Raw genomic sequence first — 18,903 nt, 5'->3', positions numbered from 1 at the left:
CTCACCCTGCGCTGCCGCTCCCCTCCCCCTTCCCCAACGTCGCGGCTCGAGTAGCGCTCGGCGCGGCTCCCATTGGCCGAGCCCCGCCCACGTGGCCTCACACAGGGCACGGGACGCGGGCGGGCGGGCACTGCCGCGAACGTTACACCGCCCGGGCGGCGGTTGGGGAGGGAAGGGGGAGGGGGGGCAGCATCACGGCACCGCTCTGTTCCCCATCCCAGGGGGAACGGACGCGGACGCGCCCCCCCCCACCCCGCCCCGCCGGGCTCCTCAGCCGCTGTATGGGCGGGGCGCCCCGTCCCCCCGCGCACGCAGGCGGCGAGGAATAACGGGCTCGCAGGGTGCGGGGACGGGGTGGGGGGCGTAAGGGAAGAGGGCGGCGACGGGAGGGCGCGCGCAGTGCGCACGCGCCGGCGCAGCCCCGCTCCGCTGGGCCGCGGCCGCTGGAACTTTCTGGAAATGGCGGCGGCCCGGCCGCGCCGCGCCTGGCCGCAGGGCAGGGACGGGGCCGAGAGCTTCCCGGTCCCTACGGGACAGGAACGGACCTAGACCCAGAAGCGCGACCTTCGCCGCTGCCACGGCGGCCGCTCCCTCCCCGGGGAGGGGTTTTCCGGCGGCGATGGCGCAGTGAGTTTTAACAACCGGCGCACTGCGCCTGCGCGCTGGGCGCTGCCCGGTGGCGGCGGCGCATCCAAATGAGGCAGGTGCGGGCGCTGGCGGTTAGGGGGTTGTTGGTCCCGTTGGGGGGGCGCCTCACGGCCGGGCGTACGCGTGCTCACAGGGGCTGAGAGGAGCGCAGCGTACCGGCAGGCTGCAGGTACAGGGCCCGCAGCTTTTGGGAGAAGCGCCTGGAGGCAGGTGCGTGTGGCGCGGCGCCGGGGGGGCCGTTCGCCTTCGGGGCACCCGGGCAGAGAGGGGGGAGAGCGAGCCCGCCGCGCCGGGCCTGGGCAGAGCCTCCACCGCACCCCCTCGCTGCTCCCAGCCGGCGCGGTGGGGGCCCGCAGAGCGCTGCGGGACCTGCGGGGGGAGCATGCGGCCCGCAGGCGGGCACAGCTTGGCCTTTGAAGCTTAGGCCCGCTTCCAGGTTTCAGAACAAAACCAGTATTTTGCGGTGGGGTCTTGCACCGATAAGACAGACGTCATACAAATGCATCGATAGGGGTTACAGTGGACTAATGTTAGTCTTAGCTGCAACCTTGAAAACTGGTCATTCATCTGCACTTGTGAAAGATTTTGCATCTGCTTATTAAAGTAGTATCATGTCGTGAGACTTAAGGCATCTGTGTGGTTCTGTACTGGTGGGTTCTCAAATAAGACTCTCCAGATTGTTTCTGGAAGGTGCTAAAGACAGGTGGGCTGTTGGGATGCCATGTTTTGAGAAGGCAGCTGAACAAGGCCCTTCCATTTAGTCTTACTTCCTGTGCTTAGTCTACTACTGGATTACTTTCAACTGCTACAGTGTAGAAAGCAAGAATTCCTTAATATTCTACACAAGTCAGAAAGGTGAATTTTTCAGAATTAAAAGGTGACTTTGATTAAAACTATCTATTGTGTGGACTTCCCTTATATTCTGATTTCCACCCATCATGTTCCAGAATGGGTAGAGAATAGCATCACAAATCCCAAACATTCGCATGCTGCACAACAGCTCATTGTCTAGGCAGACTTCTCTCACCTGCTTTCAAAATCTTGGTGTACAAACACAGAGATAATACGTAAAGCAACTGCCTTCATTTTCATTTGATTCTGCTAGTGTAAGATGAGTAGTGTCAGCTGACCAGGAGCAGGTAGGCCAGCACCTCGGACCACCTAACAAAGGGAGTTGCATTCACTTTCCTGTTGCATCGATTACAGAGATCATCACTTGAGGTGGCAAGTGGATGAAGAGCAGATGGGCTATAGACTGTCAGCATAAGTGGAGTAGAACTGTTTCCCAAGGCGGGGTATTTTTTCTTTCCACAGTACTATATAGGGATAATGATGATTGACCCTGTAAAACATGACAGGCTTCCAGTGTAGTGCAGTGGTGCAATGCTGCATTCTTTGTGCATCAGCGTGAGTGGTGCACCTCCAGGATTTCACTGTGTGTTGGTAGGTGTTTGCAACCAGCAGCTAAAGTAACAGGGAAGGAGTCTCATGAGAACATCTCCAGCAGCAGATGTTAACATTTTATAATAGTGTCTATCAGTAACTAAAAAATAGTTCCTTAAGCCTTTTTTAAGAACTATTATTTGGACTAGTAAAAAGCATCAGTCAGTTAATTGCTACCACTGTTAGCTTCTTCCCCTTGTCTCCAGAAGCCACTCCCTTTTACATCCAGCATAGCTGCAAAATGCCTTTGTAGCTCCACTGTGGGGGCATGCACAGCACTTCCCTTGATCTGCCCTCCCTAGAGAAACATTTGTATTGTCAGCTGTGTGAACTGCTGGTCTTGACAAAGACAAACGCGCATAGCACCTGGTTGAACTGTGTAATTGCTGACTTCAGTCTAGTAATTGAATGACTGAAAAATCTCAAGACTGCAGTACAAAATACTAAATCAAGAACTTTTATGCTAAGAACTTGCACAATGTCATGCTGCTGAAAGCATACATACTGGCCCCTGGCAGGTCAGCCAGTGAGCCCAGCTAACACACTGCACAGGTAGAACTGAATTTCATTGCTTCTTCCTATGTAGTGATAGAACACTGTTCCAAGTAACATTTTTCTAGTGGCACGTGGAGGTCTGGAAGTCTTTCCGTTATCCAACATTGAACACATCATTGGGTATCCAGTGGTTTCCTATTATTCCAGACTTTCTTCCATCTTTACCAAAGGAAAGAACCACGACCTACTCAGTCCAGTGGATTCTTTCCATGTCTTCTGCTTCCATGTTCTAAATCTCATTTCTTTTCCCAAGACTGTACCTGTTTTTCTTAAAAACTTCTCTAGGTAGTCTTTTATTATTTTTTTTCCCCCTCCTCCCCAGTTTATTGCTTTTGTTTTTTTTTTTTTTTTTAACTTCAGCTTTTAGAGAATTTCTACAGCATGTGAATTCTTCCATTTTTCCCCCATTGGAGAAGAGGGGCAAACAAGACCACTGAAAACACAGGATCAGTTCTGTTAATGCTGCATTACCCATTTTAAGGAATGTCTTGACTGTTGCTGTACTTGTTTTTCATTTGACCACTTGGTACTCTTACAGTCCAAGATAATAACTGGTAGATCAAAACTGCAGAACTGTGTTTACTTACTTGACAGGTTAGCATCAGCTGCCCAGAATTACTATTAGTAACCCTCTGCTATTAAGAATTGAGGATAACAGAAATTTTGTCCTGGTAATACTTGTTACCTAAAATATTCAATACTATCTTTCAGAAAAGCGTTCATTAACTTTAAAGTACAGATAATACTTCAGGCAATGTAATGTTTTCTGATACACACAGTATTCTATACCACTTGCAAGGTTTTTTTTCATGCTTATAGGGCAACTGCTTCACTCATCAAGTTTACTTTTCCATTTGTATGCAACTAAATTATTTAATTTTATAAATTCAGTAGTGTAGAAGGGATAGCAAGTTTTACATACAAACGATAAACATATATATTGTTTTCAGAACTACCAACAGTAACACTACTTGTTCAACAATAAATCGAGGAACTTCACAGAGCCTACTGAAATAAAGGTGGGGCACAAACATATAATCATTATGCAGGAAAATCTGTAGATGCAAAATTTGACTTAAAGGAGGGACAATAGTTTAGAAAATTAATTGGATTATAAAAACAACATAATGTAGAATAAGATACAAATAATACAGTTAAGCTCCATCTATCACATTAATTGTAATAAATGTAAGTTCCACAGCAGATTTTAGAAGAGGCAGGCACTATATGCTCTCAGGTGACAAACATGTTCACATTTCCCGATTTACAGTGAAATGTATGTATATGTACATATATAACGCATTTGCCAGATTTTATAAGCATAGATATTGTGTTAATATGCAGTCAATTCAACTTTGTATTGGGAGGAATACCTCAATTTCACACAGATTTCTTAAAAGTAGCTGATACACAGCAGTAAGGTCAGAGAAGGATCTGTGATCTAGTTTCATATATTACGCTTACGCATGTATTAAAGTGCCCCCAACTGCATACCTTGGCTGTATTGAGTGAATTTGTACAGGAAGTTGTTTCTTGTTGCTGTACATTCTTTTAGTAGAGTACTACCACTATATGGTTGGAGGTTTTTTGTAACAAAAAAAGGTAATTTTCTCATTTTTCCTGGCCACTGAATGGTGACTCAAGAAGAACCACTTCTTACTGAACATACCAGTTTTTTTTTTTAAATGCAGCTTGGATCTCCTTTCCCATTTTTTAATAGTTTTTGAATTGCAATTAAAAGTAAACTGTGATGAAGTTGTGACAGATAATTTCCTTTCAATTTGTTTCATTATGCGTTTACCAGATTTGTAATTTAGTCAGTTTTAATGCTTTGTCAAAGAACCTTAGAAAAAAAGTGGAAGGAATTTTCAATGACAGATCAAAAGATGCAGCTTTCACCTCTCAGTGACCATAAGTGGACTCTCTTAGCGAGTCACTTTACAGAACCACTTTTCTTATAATCCAAAATTACGATTATGCTTTACAGGAGTTAAAACCACAGCAAGTAAGATACACTATTTGCTGTTGCATTCTTCATTTTTTAAAAAAAGTAATAGCACATACATCACTTTACTGAGATTAAAGTTACTTTATTATTTTTAGACAGTTCATTTTGTATTACAAAAATCCTTAGAGGTCAGCTCGAACTCCAAAGCCTGGTCCTTTGGGTGGTTCAGTCAAAGAAGTAAGGCCACCAGCTGGCTCACAAGAAAAACGTCCGCTCCTGAAAAATAAAAGCAGTTTTTTTCATTACTGGTATTGTTATAATCTCAGATACTATTTTAATCACTGGATAGAAGACAAGTTACAAAATCTGACTTAAGGCTGAAGCCACTTTTTTCTTTTCTTCCTATTCCTCCTTCAGAATGCTACTCTTAAATCAAAAGGATTCTAAATCAGGTAGTGACAAAGTCTTCTGACTGAAATGCAAGACAGGACCACTAGTTTTCTTTCATTTATTTGCAGGTTGGCCAGCCAACACATGATGTTGATCCCAGTAATACCAAAGGCAGTATCCAATTGTATCAGTGATTTTTGTTAGTGATGCTTCCCTGTGTTTGGAAACTGTACCTGTTTTAAGATTGTTCTTGTATTAAAAAAAATTATAGAATCAACAGGAATAGCTAACACGTTCAAGTCAAATTAATTCCACCATCACATAAGCATATGTGTAGTTGGGCTAATAAAGAACAGTGGGAAATAACTGATTAAGAAAAGTTCAGAAATAATAACACTTTAACAAACTCACTGTCTGTTTTTTGTCAGAAATAAAAAAAACCCCAAGCAACCAACAGGCATTTGTTGATTTAAATGATCAAGACAAAAAAAATTTCCAACAGGTGATATCATTCACCTGTTAATTACTAAGCCAAGTCAGAGTTGATGTTTTCACTCCTCCAGTCAGTCATCAATAACATCAAAATTCTCAGTTCTTTCCTGTTCCTTTTGGCTTTGAATGTATAGAAAGGCACAGAAAGCATGCCATTCTGTTCAGTAAATTAATGCTTTTTAGCTGTAGGTTGTGAACTGAAATCACTGGAACAGGAATTTAGTTTCTGAAAAGGATCAGGCTTCAATCAATTAGCCAGTATTATACAAATATACCTCGGGCCAGGTTTAGGAACTTTCCCAGCCTTTAGTTCATCAATTATGTCTTCAATATCTTTGGGTGTCAAATCTTCCTGTAAAAAAAAGTAAAATAAATCATCAACCAACCACCACTGACAAAACAGAAAAATAGTCAGCAATTGTGCTAACTGCAGCATTCAAAATTGTGCTCTTAGGTGTTAACCTAGCATAGGTAATTCTGATCCTGTCCATTAACACACATACTGGTTTAAACAATAAGGAAAATGAAAAAGCCTACTGTCATTTTAACGTGAAAAATTTGTTTTACATGTAGTTGCAGAAGCTATGTTAAAACTTAACAGTGTTGATGTGGATCCCCTCTAACATTGGTTTGTGTTTCCAGCTTCCTTGGTACATTAGTGAGCTGGATCTCTGCCTACACACTATACACGTGCTGTTGGATGTACTGCAAAATAGGGTCAGCTGTGATAAAAAAATGTGGATACAGTTCAAGAGAACAGTTCTGAAAATATTAGTCAGACCAATAACTTGCTTTTTTAAAGAATATTTAAATATTTAGATTCAGTCAATACATTAACTCCTTTGGTCTGATGGCATCTAAATGAGTCATAATAATTCCAGAAGTTCAAAAATAGCGTTAAACCAGTCCACGCTTTCTAACAGACTGCTTTAAAGCACATTTAAAGGCTTATCAAATACCTATTTAAAAATTCCAGATTACTGGCAGACCACTACCACCAAAAATATATTGTCCCACTTGTATAAATCAAGACAGTAACTGAAAGGAAAAATACACTGACACACTGTGATACAGATGAAGTGTTCTAGGAAGGGTCCAAGAAACTAAAAGATGCCCTAGGTTGTAACATTGTCCCTGCCAATAGGAATTTGAAGTAACTGACCAAAACTTCACAATCTGAAACATGTGATAGTACAGGTAACCCAGCAAAAAAGTTTAACCTTTAAAAAGGGAATGTAATACTTACATAGTAATTGTCGTTTATTTGTACCATCGGGGCATTTACACAAGCACCTAGACATTCCACTTCTATCAGCGTGAAGAGTTTATCCGGTGTGGTTTCCCCAACTTTTATACCTAAACCAATAAAGAATACTAGGTTCAGCAATGCTTATTGAACGAGTTTAATAAAGCACGAATTTAAGTACTCCATAGACTTCTCATTACTTGTAGTTTGGCCTTAAACATTTGCATAGTTAAGTCCCCTTAAATACGTCCAACATGTTTCCATTAAAAATTCTAATAAACTGTGAAGTCTGTTTTCAGATACATTTCTGAGACCTCATTTACAGGTCTGCAGGTATGATTTATTAAAAATAACTATGAAATGACAATTCTGACAAACAGAACAGCTCTACTCAGGAACATTTTTAGTAATCCATGCAATAGAATCGAAAAATAGGGAAAACATAGCTTTCACATGCCGATACGAAATATGTTAATATGCAGTGCTGAGTATTAAATTCCCAAATAAACAGATCCAAGCATTAACATTGTTAGCTACAAATTCATAAACAAGTTCCAAATTTATACACAAAGACTCATTTATGCAGCAACTCTATAAACATAAGTTAACTTCATGACACACTATTGTTGTAGAGATACAGAACCTCCCCAGAGGGCAGGTTAGCTGGAATAACATCTCAGAATCTGATCTTGACAAAATATTCCATGGAAGGAAGAATGCTGAAAGCAGTTTTCCTCCATAGTTGGGGGTGTGTGTGTGGAGTGGGGGACTAGTAAAAGTCTTAAGGAAGGTCTGTGTCTCAGTAAGAGCTACACAATTAATCCTTAATGCTTCAATTTCTCAAGCTTAAGAGTTTCAGTTAAAATTAAGCTACCTTTGCAGTAACAGACTTAAGACAAATTTAATCTAAATATGCCTTTTCCAGACAACAGAATATATGAAGTGCAAGATAACAAGCAGCTGTTCTGCAGCTCTTACCACAGTGATTCTTAGGAAATGTTAGCACAGATTGTGCCTTCATAGAAGTGGAAATGTTGTTAGTTGCTGATCTTACCCCCTCCGCATGACCACCTAAGGATGAAAAAACCCCACAACCAAAGCCAACCCACACACAAAACCCATGAGCTCTCCTTCTATCTCGTATGATGCAGTACTCTCAATTGACTTTTTCCATGGAGAATACTTAAGGTATATTAACATCACGTTGGCCATCAAGAGGAACCTTGACAGGCTAGAAAGATGGGCCTGTGTGAACATCATGAAGTTTAACACAGCCAATCCCTAACATGGATGCAGGCTGGGCAATGAGTGGATTGAGAGCAGCCCTGAGGAGAAGGACTTGGGGGTACTCATGGATGAAAGACTGGACATGACTCAAATGTGGGCTCACAGCCGAGAAAGCCAACAGAATCCCGGGCTGCATCGAAGCATGACCAGCAGGTTGAGGGAGGCGATTCTGCCCCTCTGCTCAGGTCTTTGCAAGACCCTATCTGGAGTACTGTGTTCAGTTCTGGGGCCTCACAATATAAGGAGGACATGGGCCTGTTGGAGCAAGTCCAGAGGAGGGCCACACAAAAATGATCAGGGAGCTGGAGCACCGCCACCCCACCCCCCTGCATGAGGACAGGCTGTGGGAGTTGGGGTTGTTCAGCCTGGAGAAGAGAAGGCTCCAAGGAGACCTTATAGTGGCCTCCCTTTATGTCTAGTGGAAGGTGTCCCTTCCCACAGCAGGGGGGTTGGAACTAGATGATCTTTAAGGTCCCTTCCAACTCAAACCATTCTATGGTTCTATCACCTTATATAAGTAAAAAAACCCTCACAAACAACTTTTATACAGCATATACCTTAAAATCTTACTTCACATATAAAAAAGTACCCCATAGCATTCAAAGTCCTCTCCTATATACGGGATAGGGCTTACTTTCTCAGTCCAGAGTCATACTAGAATAATGTATTTCCTGGCAAACTGCCCTTAAAACCACTTTAAGACCACTGAATGGTGCTCCAGACAATGGTCTTTTCTGCTCTACTGTACTGAAATTATTAAAAATAAAGAATAAATGCCAAATCTGAAATGTGAAGTGTTTAGTGCCTGTTTTCCAATTATTTCACTCTATAATTTCAATACTATTGCTCTGTCCCCACCATATGAAAAAATTTACTTCAGTATCATTAAGCAAAGGTAAAAAAAAAATCACAAAAAGTATTATAAATTCGTGACATACCAAGTTTCTTCTTAATGGCTTCTAAAATACTATCAGAATCTCGCAGCATGCAAGGCGTGGTAGTGCAGACCTGAATATGGTATTTCCCAACAGGTTTGCGATTATACATTGTATAGAAGGTTGCCACTTCATATACTCTCATGGGAGGCATTTCTAAAATTTCAGCAACCTGTAACAAGGGGAAAACAGACACTATATTGAATTCTCACAGGGCATTAGTAAAGGCATTTAACACACCATTTCAGTAAAATCACCTGTCCTCTGTTGGTAATGGATAAAGGAGAGGAAGGAGATGGGTATCAAAGCACAACTGTATTCAAGTGCCAAGAAAAAGCACTTGAGTTACTCTGATTGGAGTCACCCAGCTCGAGCACAAACTTGGTCACTAAGGCACAGATTAGCAGTGTGGAGTTCAAGGCAATTCCCCTCCAGCATCTAGCACCATGCACAAGCAGATGTGAGGAGTCAGCTGGGTTCTAGCTTTCACTGTCACCTCCAGCTCATACTATACTTCTCTTTTGCTGTATGAATGAACAAATTTGTATGAATCTGCTTGCACTAACCCACATAGGACTTTTTTGTTATGGGATACTTACAGGCTGGCACTAGCTCACCCAATTCAGATACAGCAGGTGTGTCTCAGGTTCTGTGACACACCAGGGCTGGCCCAAGAAACACCACAACTGCATCTGCAGGTTGGCATCACATTTAATAAATAGGGAGTGAAGCACAATCTCCATGAAGCCAGTTCTGGTGCAGGTATCCCTGACCTCATTAACCTGGAACCCTGGCAAACTGCTCAGGTTGAGAACTGGCTCTGTTTTCAAAAGGGTAACTGTTTTACGTTCCAGTCTCTATAGTAGACAAGTAACAAGCCATGGAAAATATCTGTTCACTTAAAAAAATATCTTAAGATTATTTACTCTAAAATATAGTATCAATCCAAAACTGAAATAAACAAAAATACTTGCCCCATTCAGTAGTAATGGGGATTTGAGGCTTTATGTTACACTGTAGAAACAGTTAGCAGATATGTTGCCCTTCCCTAAATGTGCACTTAACTCCTTCAATAATTTCTATAACACTGACACTCAGCACATCTTGATTGCATTAAACACTTTTCACTTTAAAACTGATATGCCAGATTGCACCACAAAATAGGACAGATTTATTGATATGAATATAAACCAGAAATTTTTATTTCTTGGTATCTGATTACCGTCATGCAACCTGTCACCTCAGAGCAGTGTAGTTGCTTGCTTATTTTGAAACCATTTTAATATATAACTTGCTAAGTCTTCTGGGCACTTTCTGTGAGGCATTATACAACACTCATGACACATACTACACTAACACTGCTCTGCAGAAGCCTTTATGGGCCTAGAGTACAATCCTGGCAATGCATGTTGTGCCACTGATCTGGGAGGAGAAAAACTCCATTGTTCTTTTCTTCTTTCCCCAAATTCAGCAGTGAACCAAATCTTTCAAGTTTCTGTTCCTACTTGCAGGATGATTCTGGGAAAAGTGCCTATCTAAACAGGGCTCATGTAATTTTTCTTCTGTCTGCAATTTCTAGCAATGAGCTAACATTATGTAAACAATAGAGCCCCCAGTTTTCTGCATTAGTCTTCCCTTTTATTTAAAACATATTCTCATAGGAAATTCTCACAATTCTATACCACATGTAAATTCCTACACTAGTATGCTAATATTATAGCAAGATATTTAAAGAAAACAGTATTATTCTGCTTGAAAGACAATTAATTACCAAATACCTTGTTCATAGCTGATATGGGCAACCATCCATGCTGTCTTTGTGCCAAATCTAGTACTGCCATGACAGCTGCAGACTTATGTCCCCCTGGGTAGTTGTTTATGATTGCTTCTATTCGCTTTTTAAAGGGAAAGAGGGAAAAGGTATCAGTACTGATGTGAAGACAAAGTCTGTGTATTTAACTTTGTTTGTCTGCATACCTTTTGGTTTTCAGGTGTGAACTCAAATGGAGTATCTGGATTATTTTCAGGACTATCTCTGTGCTTCAGAAAAAGAAAAAAAATGTGTAAACATAGGGATTGTCAGGAAATTATTCAGGACAGATTTACTGTTGTAAAGTATCTTCTCATTAGACAGTTACAGTTGAGTAGCTTGGGTAAAACCAATATATTCCAGATAAAAATTTCATAGTACTCAAATGATTAAATATCTCTGGGAAAGTTATCAAAAATACTGATAATTATTTCATCACTCAAAAATAATGACTTATTCCTCTTATTTCCTATTCAAAAAATTATTTCCTGAGGAATACAGTGTTATCAAAATATACATTTTTTTAAACACTGTTAATACAGTTTGGCAATTATGTTCAAATTCATCTCTGGTAGATTAAGAGTCCTCCGGTTAATACCTTAATAAACAGCAAGGGACTAACACAACAGCCCATTTTTTCTTTTCCCGTGAGACATTAACTATAAATACTCTAAAATTCATCAAGAAGCTTACTATGCAACTAAAATGTTTGCACATTCAAACACATTATTAATTCATTTTAACATCAACTTTTGATTTGTATTGGATTTAAACATTTTAATTTTAGATACAATTCTGAATCAGAATGGAAGAAGCAGAATTTTGAATTAAGATTTCCAAAATAAGATACTCTATCATACTGTTTTTAAGGTGGTCTTCTAAGGAAACATCAAACTGAAATTAGTTCTTCTATTTTCAGAAAATAGAAATTTGGAAGTCTTGAAGAAAGTGACATTTTCCTATAATAAAATCTTAGTTCTGATGAAAATCCTTATCCACCAAAGAAACTTCCTGCACAAAAATTTCAGTTATCTCTAAGCAGCTCATTATGGTATCCTTGAAATAATCACAGCTAAGCTTCATTCCAAACTTTATAATTTTCAAATTGAGAAAGTTTGAGGAAAGTACAAGTTATACCTGAGGCTTGATGTTAAAAGTAATCCACAACTACCTAATAATAAAAGCTTTAAAAGTATATTTAGGAGAAAGAAACCCACTCCACTGACTTTGATCATTATCTCAAGTAACCTAGGGTGATTCTGCAGTTTCCACACTGCATTCTATTAAGCAGCAAAGGATTTAATGAAATTTTTTAACATTGCAAGATACTTACCTACTGAAAGACCATCATCAGTGCAGAAATGAAAGTATGTATGGTCCACAGCTATTCCTGGACTTAGAAATTTTAATATGGAATTATCGAAAAACTTAACTTCAATTACATCTGTTGGGTCTAGTGAGAGATTCCCTTTGCTTATCCTGCCTATATCCTGGAGCAGACAGTACTACTGCCATCATCAACTGGAGAACATGTATCCCTACTACAGTTCCAAGTCAAATACAAAACTACAGTCAATATACACTTCTCCACCAAGGCTGACTTCCCCCTAGTAACAGGAATTACAGAAAGATAACCAATTCCCTTTACAAATATTTTATGAAGTATGAATTAATTGTCTATTGTGTGGTCTACAAGACAACATAAAACAGGTTTTAGGAACACAATTGCCATTTTTTTATACTGACCCTTCCAGATAAAGGATTTGAGTCCTTGTATTTAGTGTTAGTGGGTTGATACCAATTTTAATGAAAGTCCCTCCATCAGCAATTTTTTGCTAAAAACTGATAGTAAATACTGTGCAACTTTCAATTTTTTTCCCCTTACAGATCTGTTCTGCAACTACACAGACCAAATACAAGGGGATAAAGGATAAGTATTTCCATAACTTAACTTTTCCTTCTCAAATCTGCATGCCCGTTTTATTTCAGGCTGCTAGTCTGCTTTCCATAGCTATTTCATACAGTTACAATTGTACTTGATCTGAATTTGTTTTCAAATAAGTATATTTATTAAAATCTTCTTGTCTAGAACAGCTGCTCCTTTCAGTCTATCATCTCTAAACTGATATCCTTAAATACCCTACAAGTGAAAAGGAATAATAAATACTTTATATCAGAAGCTGGTTTGTCACAGTCAGCTCTGTGCAGCAAGGCTCCAAGATGCACTGTAAAAGCTACAGCACAGGTGAACACTGAATACGATCATATCACCTTGTTTATTGAACACTGAATACGATCATATCACCTTGTTTATTCTCCATTCTAAGTGGGCTTCACCCAATTCTGTGCTGTGGTAAGTTTCATAGTTTTCATCCAGAGTTTACAGAGTTCTAGGCTTAGCAAGCTGTTAGGAATTTGTCAGTCACCTTTTCCCTAGTCTTCCATTTGTATGATCTATCAGAGACCTGCACGATCTCACTTACTTCTAAATGGCGAGTGCATTTCTGCCTTTTTTTAGGCTATAGATTCTGCAGAGAAAGATCACAATTCAGGACATAGTACTGGAAAAAATACTGTCTTAAATCACAGAGTGGTTGAGGTTGGAAGGGACCTCTGAAAGTCATCTGGGCCAAACCCCCCTGCTTAAGCAGGGCCACCCAGAGCTGCTTACCCAGACCATGTCCAGATGGCTTCCGGACCTTCTGTGGAAACTCCACAACCTCTCTGGGCAACGTGTCCCAGTTCTTGGTCACCCTCACATTAAAAAAGTGTTTCCTGATGTTCTCTGAGGCTGTCACTGGTCCTGTCACTGGGCATCACTAAAAAGAGCCTGGCTCTACCCTCAGTGCACCCTCCCTTCAGGTATTATGGACATTAATAAGATCCCCACTCCCTCAGCCTTCTCTAACAGACCAGCTCTCTCAACCTTTCCTCATCTAAGAGATGCTTATAAAAAGAAACAAGATATATTAAGGCTTCCTCCATACACAAACTAAATACAATTACATATATGCCAACTACAGCAGTTTCTTGAAATGCAAGGTCAAACTCTATCCACACATTTTTTCCGATACCCTTTCACGCGCTCTGCAACTTCCTGAAGTCTTACACAATAGGTTTTGATTCCATGCATAGCTTTACTGTATCATATTTGTATTGCAGCATCCAGCCTAGACTACTTAAAAGTGTGAAAAATGCACTGAGAAGGCCTACCCAAGCCACGCTGTCCCCATAGATCACAGTACTCTCCCAGGGAAGGTACTAAGGCTGCTGGATGGTCATCTCACATTTTTTGCTACACCAACCTGGGCCATTTTATTTTTCTTTTTCAGTGATCTATTCATCTGCCTTTCTTGACACAATTATTAAAGAGCACTGAAGAATTACAATAGAATAACTAGAATGATTTAGCTTTCATGTATACTGCAAAAAAGCTGGCTGAAATTTGACCTGTACCCTGCAGTGAATGCCAGTTAAAAACACTGTAAATCAAAATGGTCTGCATGGTCTGCAGGGGAAATTATGTTTAGGGCAACAACCTATTAAAAGTCTGTATCAAATCAGCAATGAAAAGAAATTTACTACTTCTCCAAAGGGCAAGTATTCACTGTTCCAGCAGAACTCCACATATAAACCTCTTAATTTAAGAACACTGGAAGTGCTCTCAGACCCAAGTAACTGACCATTTCACAAGTAACAAAAAATATAATTAGCAATTCTGTAACCTTCTCTGCTGAATCCCTGTGCAGCCCTATGACAAAGGCAACATCAGGGCAGTTGATGTGTTAAGGAAACTCAGTTCATATATTAAAACCCACAAAGTACAACAGTTAAGTTTAACCTCCTTTTAACAGCTACAAGTCAGGCAGAAGTCAAAGATAGAGAGGGCATGTTTAAAGAAAGAAAAATAACTATTATAAATAAAAGTATCTTTGTAATCAGGCCTTCCCTAACCATCAGAAATGATAGATTTGGAGCAGCCCTCATATTACTATGGGCAAACAATTTATCTAGTTTTGAATTTGATATGTTCTTTCTGGAGTGTGATCCAGCTGCCTGTGATGGCACCAGACTGAGTTTAATGGTTGAGAGAAAGTATCTTCTTGCTGTTTCAGAATAAAACGAGGTTTCAGTAGAAGTTCTCTTATCTCTGTATGTTTCTGATAAGATGTAAGGCAAAAACTTGCATGAAAAAAGTTTGCAAAGGGATACAGAGGCACAGAGATTAGAACTGCCTTTTAATACTAGATTTTAATTAGACCACCAGGTCCCCTGCTAGCCTGTCCCCTGCTGTTACAAAACAAAGACACTGTATGCATTTCCCTTCCTCACATAGAGATTTCATACGTGGCAAGTGCAACAAGAAGCGCCAATATGCTTTGCAAGACAAAACAAAGACATTTGTGTGTAAACTGACATACAAAGAGGACCACCACAACAGGTTACAGCTATTCCCAGGTAAGCACACTATTCCTCCACAAGTGGTTCTTCACAGCCTTTGTTTGACCCTTTATCTGCTAAGACCTTTTTCATGTTGGGTTTTTTCCTCTAGAGAAATGGGACATGGACACACACACGACCCATTTTCTGATTGTATACAAACAGCTACTGTTGATTAAAATAATGCCTTTAGCTCAAATCAGCAGGACTAGTTTCCCTTGAAATTTGCTCTGAAGGTTTTTATTGTAGTTAGGGCAACTACACACACACACACAATGACATCCAAATGTCTTCTTCCCATAGCCTTTTACTTCACAGAACAAATATTACCCTGTTAAAAAAACTCAACACACACACAGAGAACAAGCCCCCACAAAAACAATTTCCTATGCTCTTCTAGCAAAAATCCTGTTGCAGAATAAAAATAAATTGATGCTATTAAATAAACAGTTGCAAATCACAAGAAACTAAAACAGACAACTTCACTTTTCTACTTTGCTTTCTGTTTTCAGGCTCCTCCCTCCAGCAAATAAGCCAGACACCAACATCCATTAGGGTACAAATGACACCTTTTGCCTGTCTTTACTAACCTCAAACTACATCTGAAGTTTCCTCAGTTGTCAGCCTACGTCGTTTCCTCTATCCCTTGAATACCAGCTCTCACTCTGTAAATCATCAATGCCTGCTCAGGTTTCTGGAAATGTATCCAAAGCATGTACTGTAATTCCATTAACTTCATCTTAATTTAAAAAGCTGTAGAAACAGCTGCATAAAGGCAACAACAACAAAAATCTGTTAAAAAATGCTGAGCATCTCCTTTCAAAGTTGTCAGTTTTGTACAGTGGTGATTTCTACCAACTGTTGGAAAAATCCCAAATTATTCAGCAGTTAAACTGCAGACTAGGTAAAGCTCTGAATGGAGCAGAACAGGACAGAACACACCTCTCTGAGATGCTTCTGGTTCTCTTCAGAGGTAGAGAGCCAACGCACGTGCTTTACACAGTTAAATTTGAGGGCTTTTTCTTTTTTGCAAGCACTATTACTATTTATAACTATTACGATAATGCCTAATGGCCTCAATTATAAATCATTATGCAACATGTTATATCAAATATAATATAAACAAGAATTGCACTTTTCAACACCTGGACCTAAGGGTAATTCTGCAGCAAATTTTAGAAATCAAGAAATTGTGCCTGCAAAAATTTTCATGAGCTTCAATTACAAACTCAATAAAAAAAGGAAACAAAACCTGTTTCATAATGAGATAAAAGTTTAAGCAAACTCTCATCTGCAATCACATACAAATGCTGCTAATATTACCATTACTATTAATAAAAGAGTTTTTACTATATAAGGAAAGAAACACAAGGCCAAATAAATAAGCAAGCCTTTTTGCTTCTCCATCACAATTCTAATGAAAAGTTCTACTGGAAAAAACGCTTCTTCGCAAATGCCAGCAGGCTTCTATAGTAAATTTCTGCCCATCAAAAACTTTTAGGCAAATTAAAAAAGCATATGCCAAACTCTTCTTACACATCCCCCTTACAGTAAGGTAGAAAACTACATACCACAAATAAGGCTCCTCCACTGGCACGGCACACTGCTGTTCTATGTAAGTATCGGACTTGTCTTATCTACAAAGAAAATAGATAGTATTAATAGTTAATAATTTACATACTGCTAGTAGCTGCTTTCAGACCCAGCTTGATTTCTATTTAAGTGTAAGCCATTAATTCTACTGTCATCATTAATAATTTAAATCAACTCAAGAAGACTATTAACAGCTCTCCTGTACTATTAGGAGAACAAATTTCTTAACTCACCTTGACCATTTCAGACAATGTAGAAGTTAAAAGGATTTAACTTCAAACAGGTAACATTCTGCTACAGCTTAATTTATGATTTATGTGCCTTGAACAAATTCTTATCAAACATTTCATGAATAATTTTCCAATTTTTACATCACATATGCTTTAAAGTTTGCAAAAGCTACCATTACTACCGAGATTCTTCTCTACATTTACATGCTTCTTCAGCTTTTATCTAACTGAACAGTGGGATCAGGCATAAGAGGACAAACGTAAACACAAACATGAAATAACCACACACAGACCCATATGCAAGTTCTGTTCAGCTATTCTCAGTACTTTGTCTGGATCCATCATGACAAAACGGATCAAGAAAATTAATTTTACATAAATTTTTACATTGGCTTCTAGATCAAGATTGAGATCTCTTCAAAGTGGAAATATAGCATATTAAAAAAAAAAAAATCCCTCAACTACTTAAGTTCTGTTACCATATACAATTTGTGGGACTTCCAAGTGGCTCAGCATCAAACTAGCAAAAATACAGTCACAGGGCCAGATTTGAAATACAAACCTAAGTACCAGGGAACTACAGCCCCTGCTCTTCTGTAAGAGCAACCTGATCAGCTCAGTGTTTTCAGAAGCATGTCATGTAGTTTCACCTGCAGCATAGTTTCACATGATGGCTGCAGTCATACGATCAGTCCTTCCAGGAAGAAATTTACTGGATTGCAGTTGTGTGTTATATTGTACACATGCATTTCATCTTTGCTTTCTAGTTCTGGCTCATCTGAAAGCAGCAGCCAGGAAAGCAATTAATCTGCCATTTCTGTGTCAGAGGCCAAGATGAACTCTGGAATACCTGCGTAACTCTGTGGACTGCAGATCACTCCTGAGTGACAGGAGACCCTCAGTCTGTTGTCTTTTATCAACAGACTGAGGCACATCGAATGAACTGCACTGACATGCCAGTGTGACTGCCCTCAGTGAGCCAGACAGCGTATAAAATTCGGGCAAAAATCTTATAAGCCTTAGCAGAGCCTGCAAATACAACTGAAATTCTGCAGACAATGCTGAAAGGCGCATGTAAATGATGTGATGCTGTAGTATATATAACACACATGCGGCGCTCCTTCAAAAGGATGCACTTCAGATGGAAGCCCTTTATTCTATCCATAAATACTGCTCTGTTTTCAAGAACCACACCTGTAAATTCCAGACTTGAAGACGAACTAAGATGAGCCCCCGTTTTCTGCACTGGCCTAAAGGATTTCAACTGGCGTGAAGGGCTGCTCAGGACCGAAAAACAAACCAAGGGGCTTCCTTCCCGTGGTTAGTCTTACGTACGCCAAGTCGGAAGTTTTATTCCCGCTTGGGAAGCTTTCCAATAACCTGCAATCGGCACCGAGCAGTCGCTGCTGGAGCCTCTGTCACTCGAGGCAGAGAGCGCCCCTCCAGAGCCGGCCGAGCAGCTCCGGCAAGCACCGGGGCCGCCAGGGCGAGGGAGACAGCCGGCACCGGCGCCCTCCCACCGTCGGCACCGGGCCTCTCTTCCCGAGGCCCCGCGCTACGGCGGCCCCCGACCGCCCGCCCACCGCGAGGGCAGCACCGGCCCCGGCCCCCACCCCGCGGCCTCCCACCCCTCCCGCGGCCTCCTCCAGCCGAGCGGGCGCCCTGCCTCGGCCGGCGGGGCCAGACGCGTGGCCGCCGCTGCCTCCCCCTTACCGAGCGTGTGGCCGCGGCCCGCAGGGCAGCGCACAGGAACATGGCGCCGGCGGCAGAAACGGCGACCCCCACCTGGCCGCGCTCTCCTTGAGGCCTACCCGCGCCCTCCGCGCCGCCCAAGGAGACCCGCCCCGCGCATGCGCCGGCCCGAGGCGCCCGGGTGCGCGCGCGTG

The 18,903-nt window shown here is 40.9% G+C and overlaps 1 protein-coding gene and 2 long non-coding RNA genes across 3 annotated transcripts; 1 reads left to right on the top strand and 2 right to left on the bottom strand.

Moving 5' to 3' along the window:
• The first annotated feature begins 30 nt into the window (after positions 1-30).
• On the top strand, positions 31-5,271 carry LOC119144228. Its single transcript, XR_005103010.1, has 2 exons — positions 31-1,943; positions 5,113-5,271. It is a non-coding gene; the product is annotated as an uncharacterized LOC119144228 (long non-coding RNA).
• NDUFV2 (NADH:ubiquinone oxidoreductase core subunit V2) lies at positions 4,319-18,869 on the bottom strand. Its single transcript, XM_037379260.1, has 8 exons — positions 18,731-18,869; positions 16,766-16,831; positions 10,922-10,984; positions 10,723-10,839; positions 8,948-9,116; positions 6,723-6,832; positions 5,752-5,828; positions 4,319-4,870 (listed from the first exon to the last, which is right to left on the bottom strand). Exons 1-8 carry the CDS (start codon positions 18,770-18,772, stop codon positions 4,777-4,779), a joined length of 738 nt encoding a protein of 245 aa, XP_037235157.1. The 5' UTR covers positions 18,773-18,869; the 3' UTR covers positions 4,319-4,776.
• LOC119144230 lies at positions 12,636-16,759 on the bottom strand. The gene is made up of 2 exons (XR_005103014.1): positions 13,060-16,759; positions 12,636-13,025 (listed from the first exon to the last, which is right to left on the bottom strand). It is a non-coding gene; the product is annotated as an uncharacterized LOC119144230 (long non-coding RNA).
• Positions 18,870-18,903: the final 34 nt, after the last annotated feature.

The sequence above is a fragment of the Falco rusticolus genome, chromosome 3 (assembly GCF_015220075.1).
Source record: "Falco rusticolus isolate bFalRus1 chromosome 3, bFalRus1.pri, whole genome shotgun sequence".
In the NCBI taxonomy this organism is placed as follows: domain Eukaryota; kingdom Metazoa; phylum Chordata; class Aves; order Falconiformes; family Falconidae; genus Falco; species Falco rusticolus.
The sequence above is the reverse complement of the archived record's forward strand: the minus strand, read 5'-3'. Positions and strand labels throughout refer to the sequence as shown.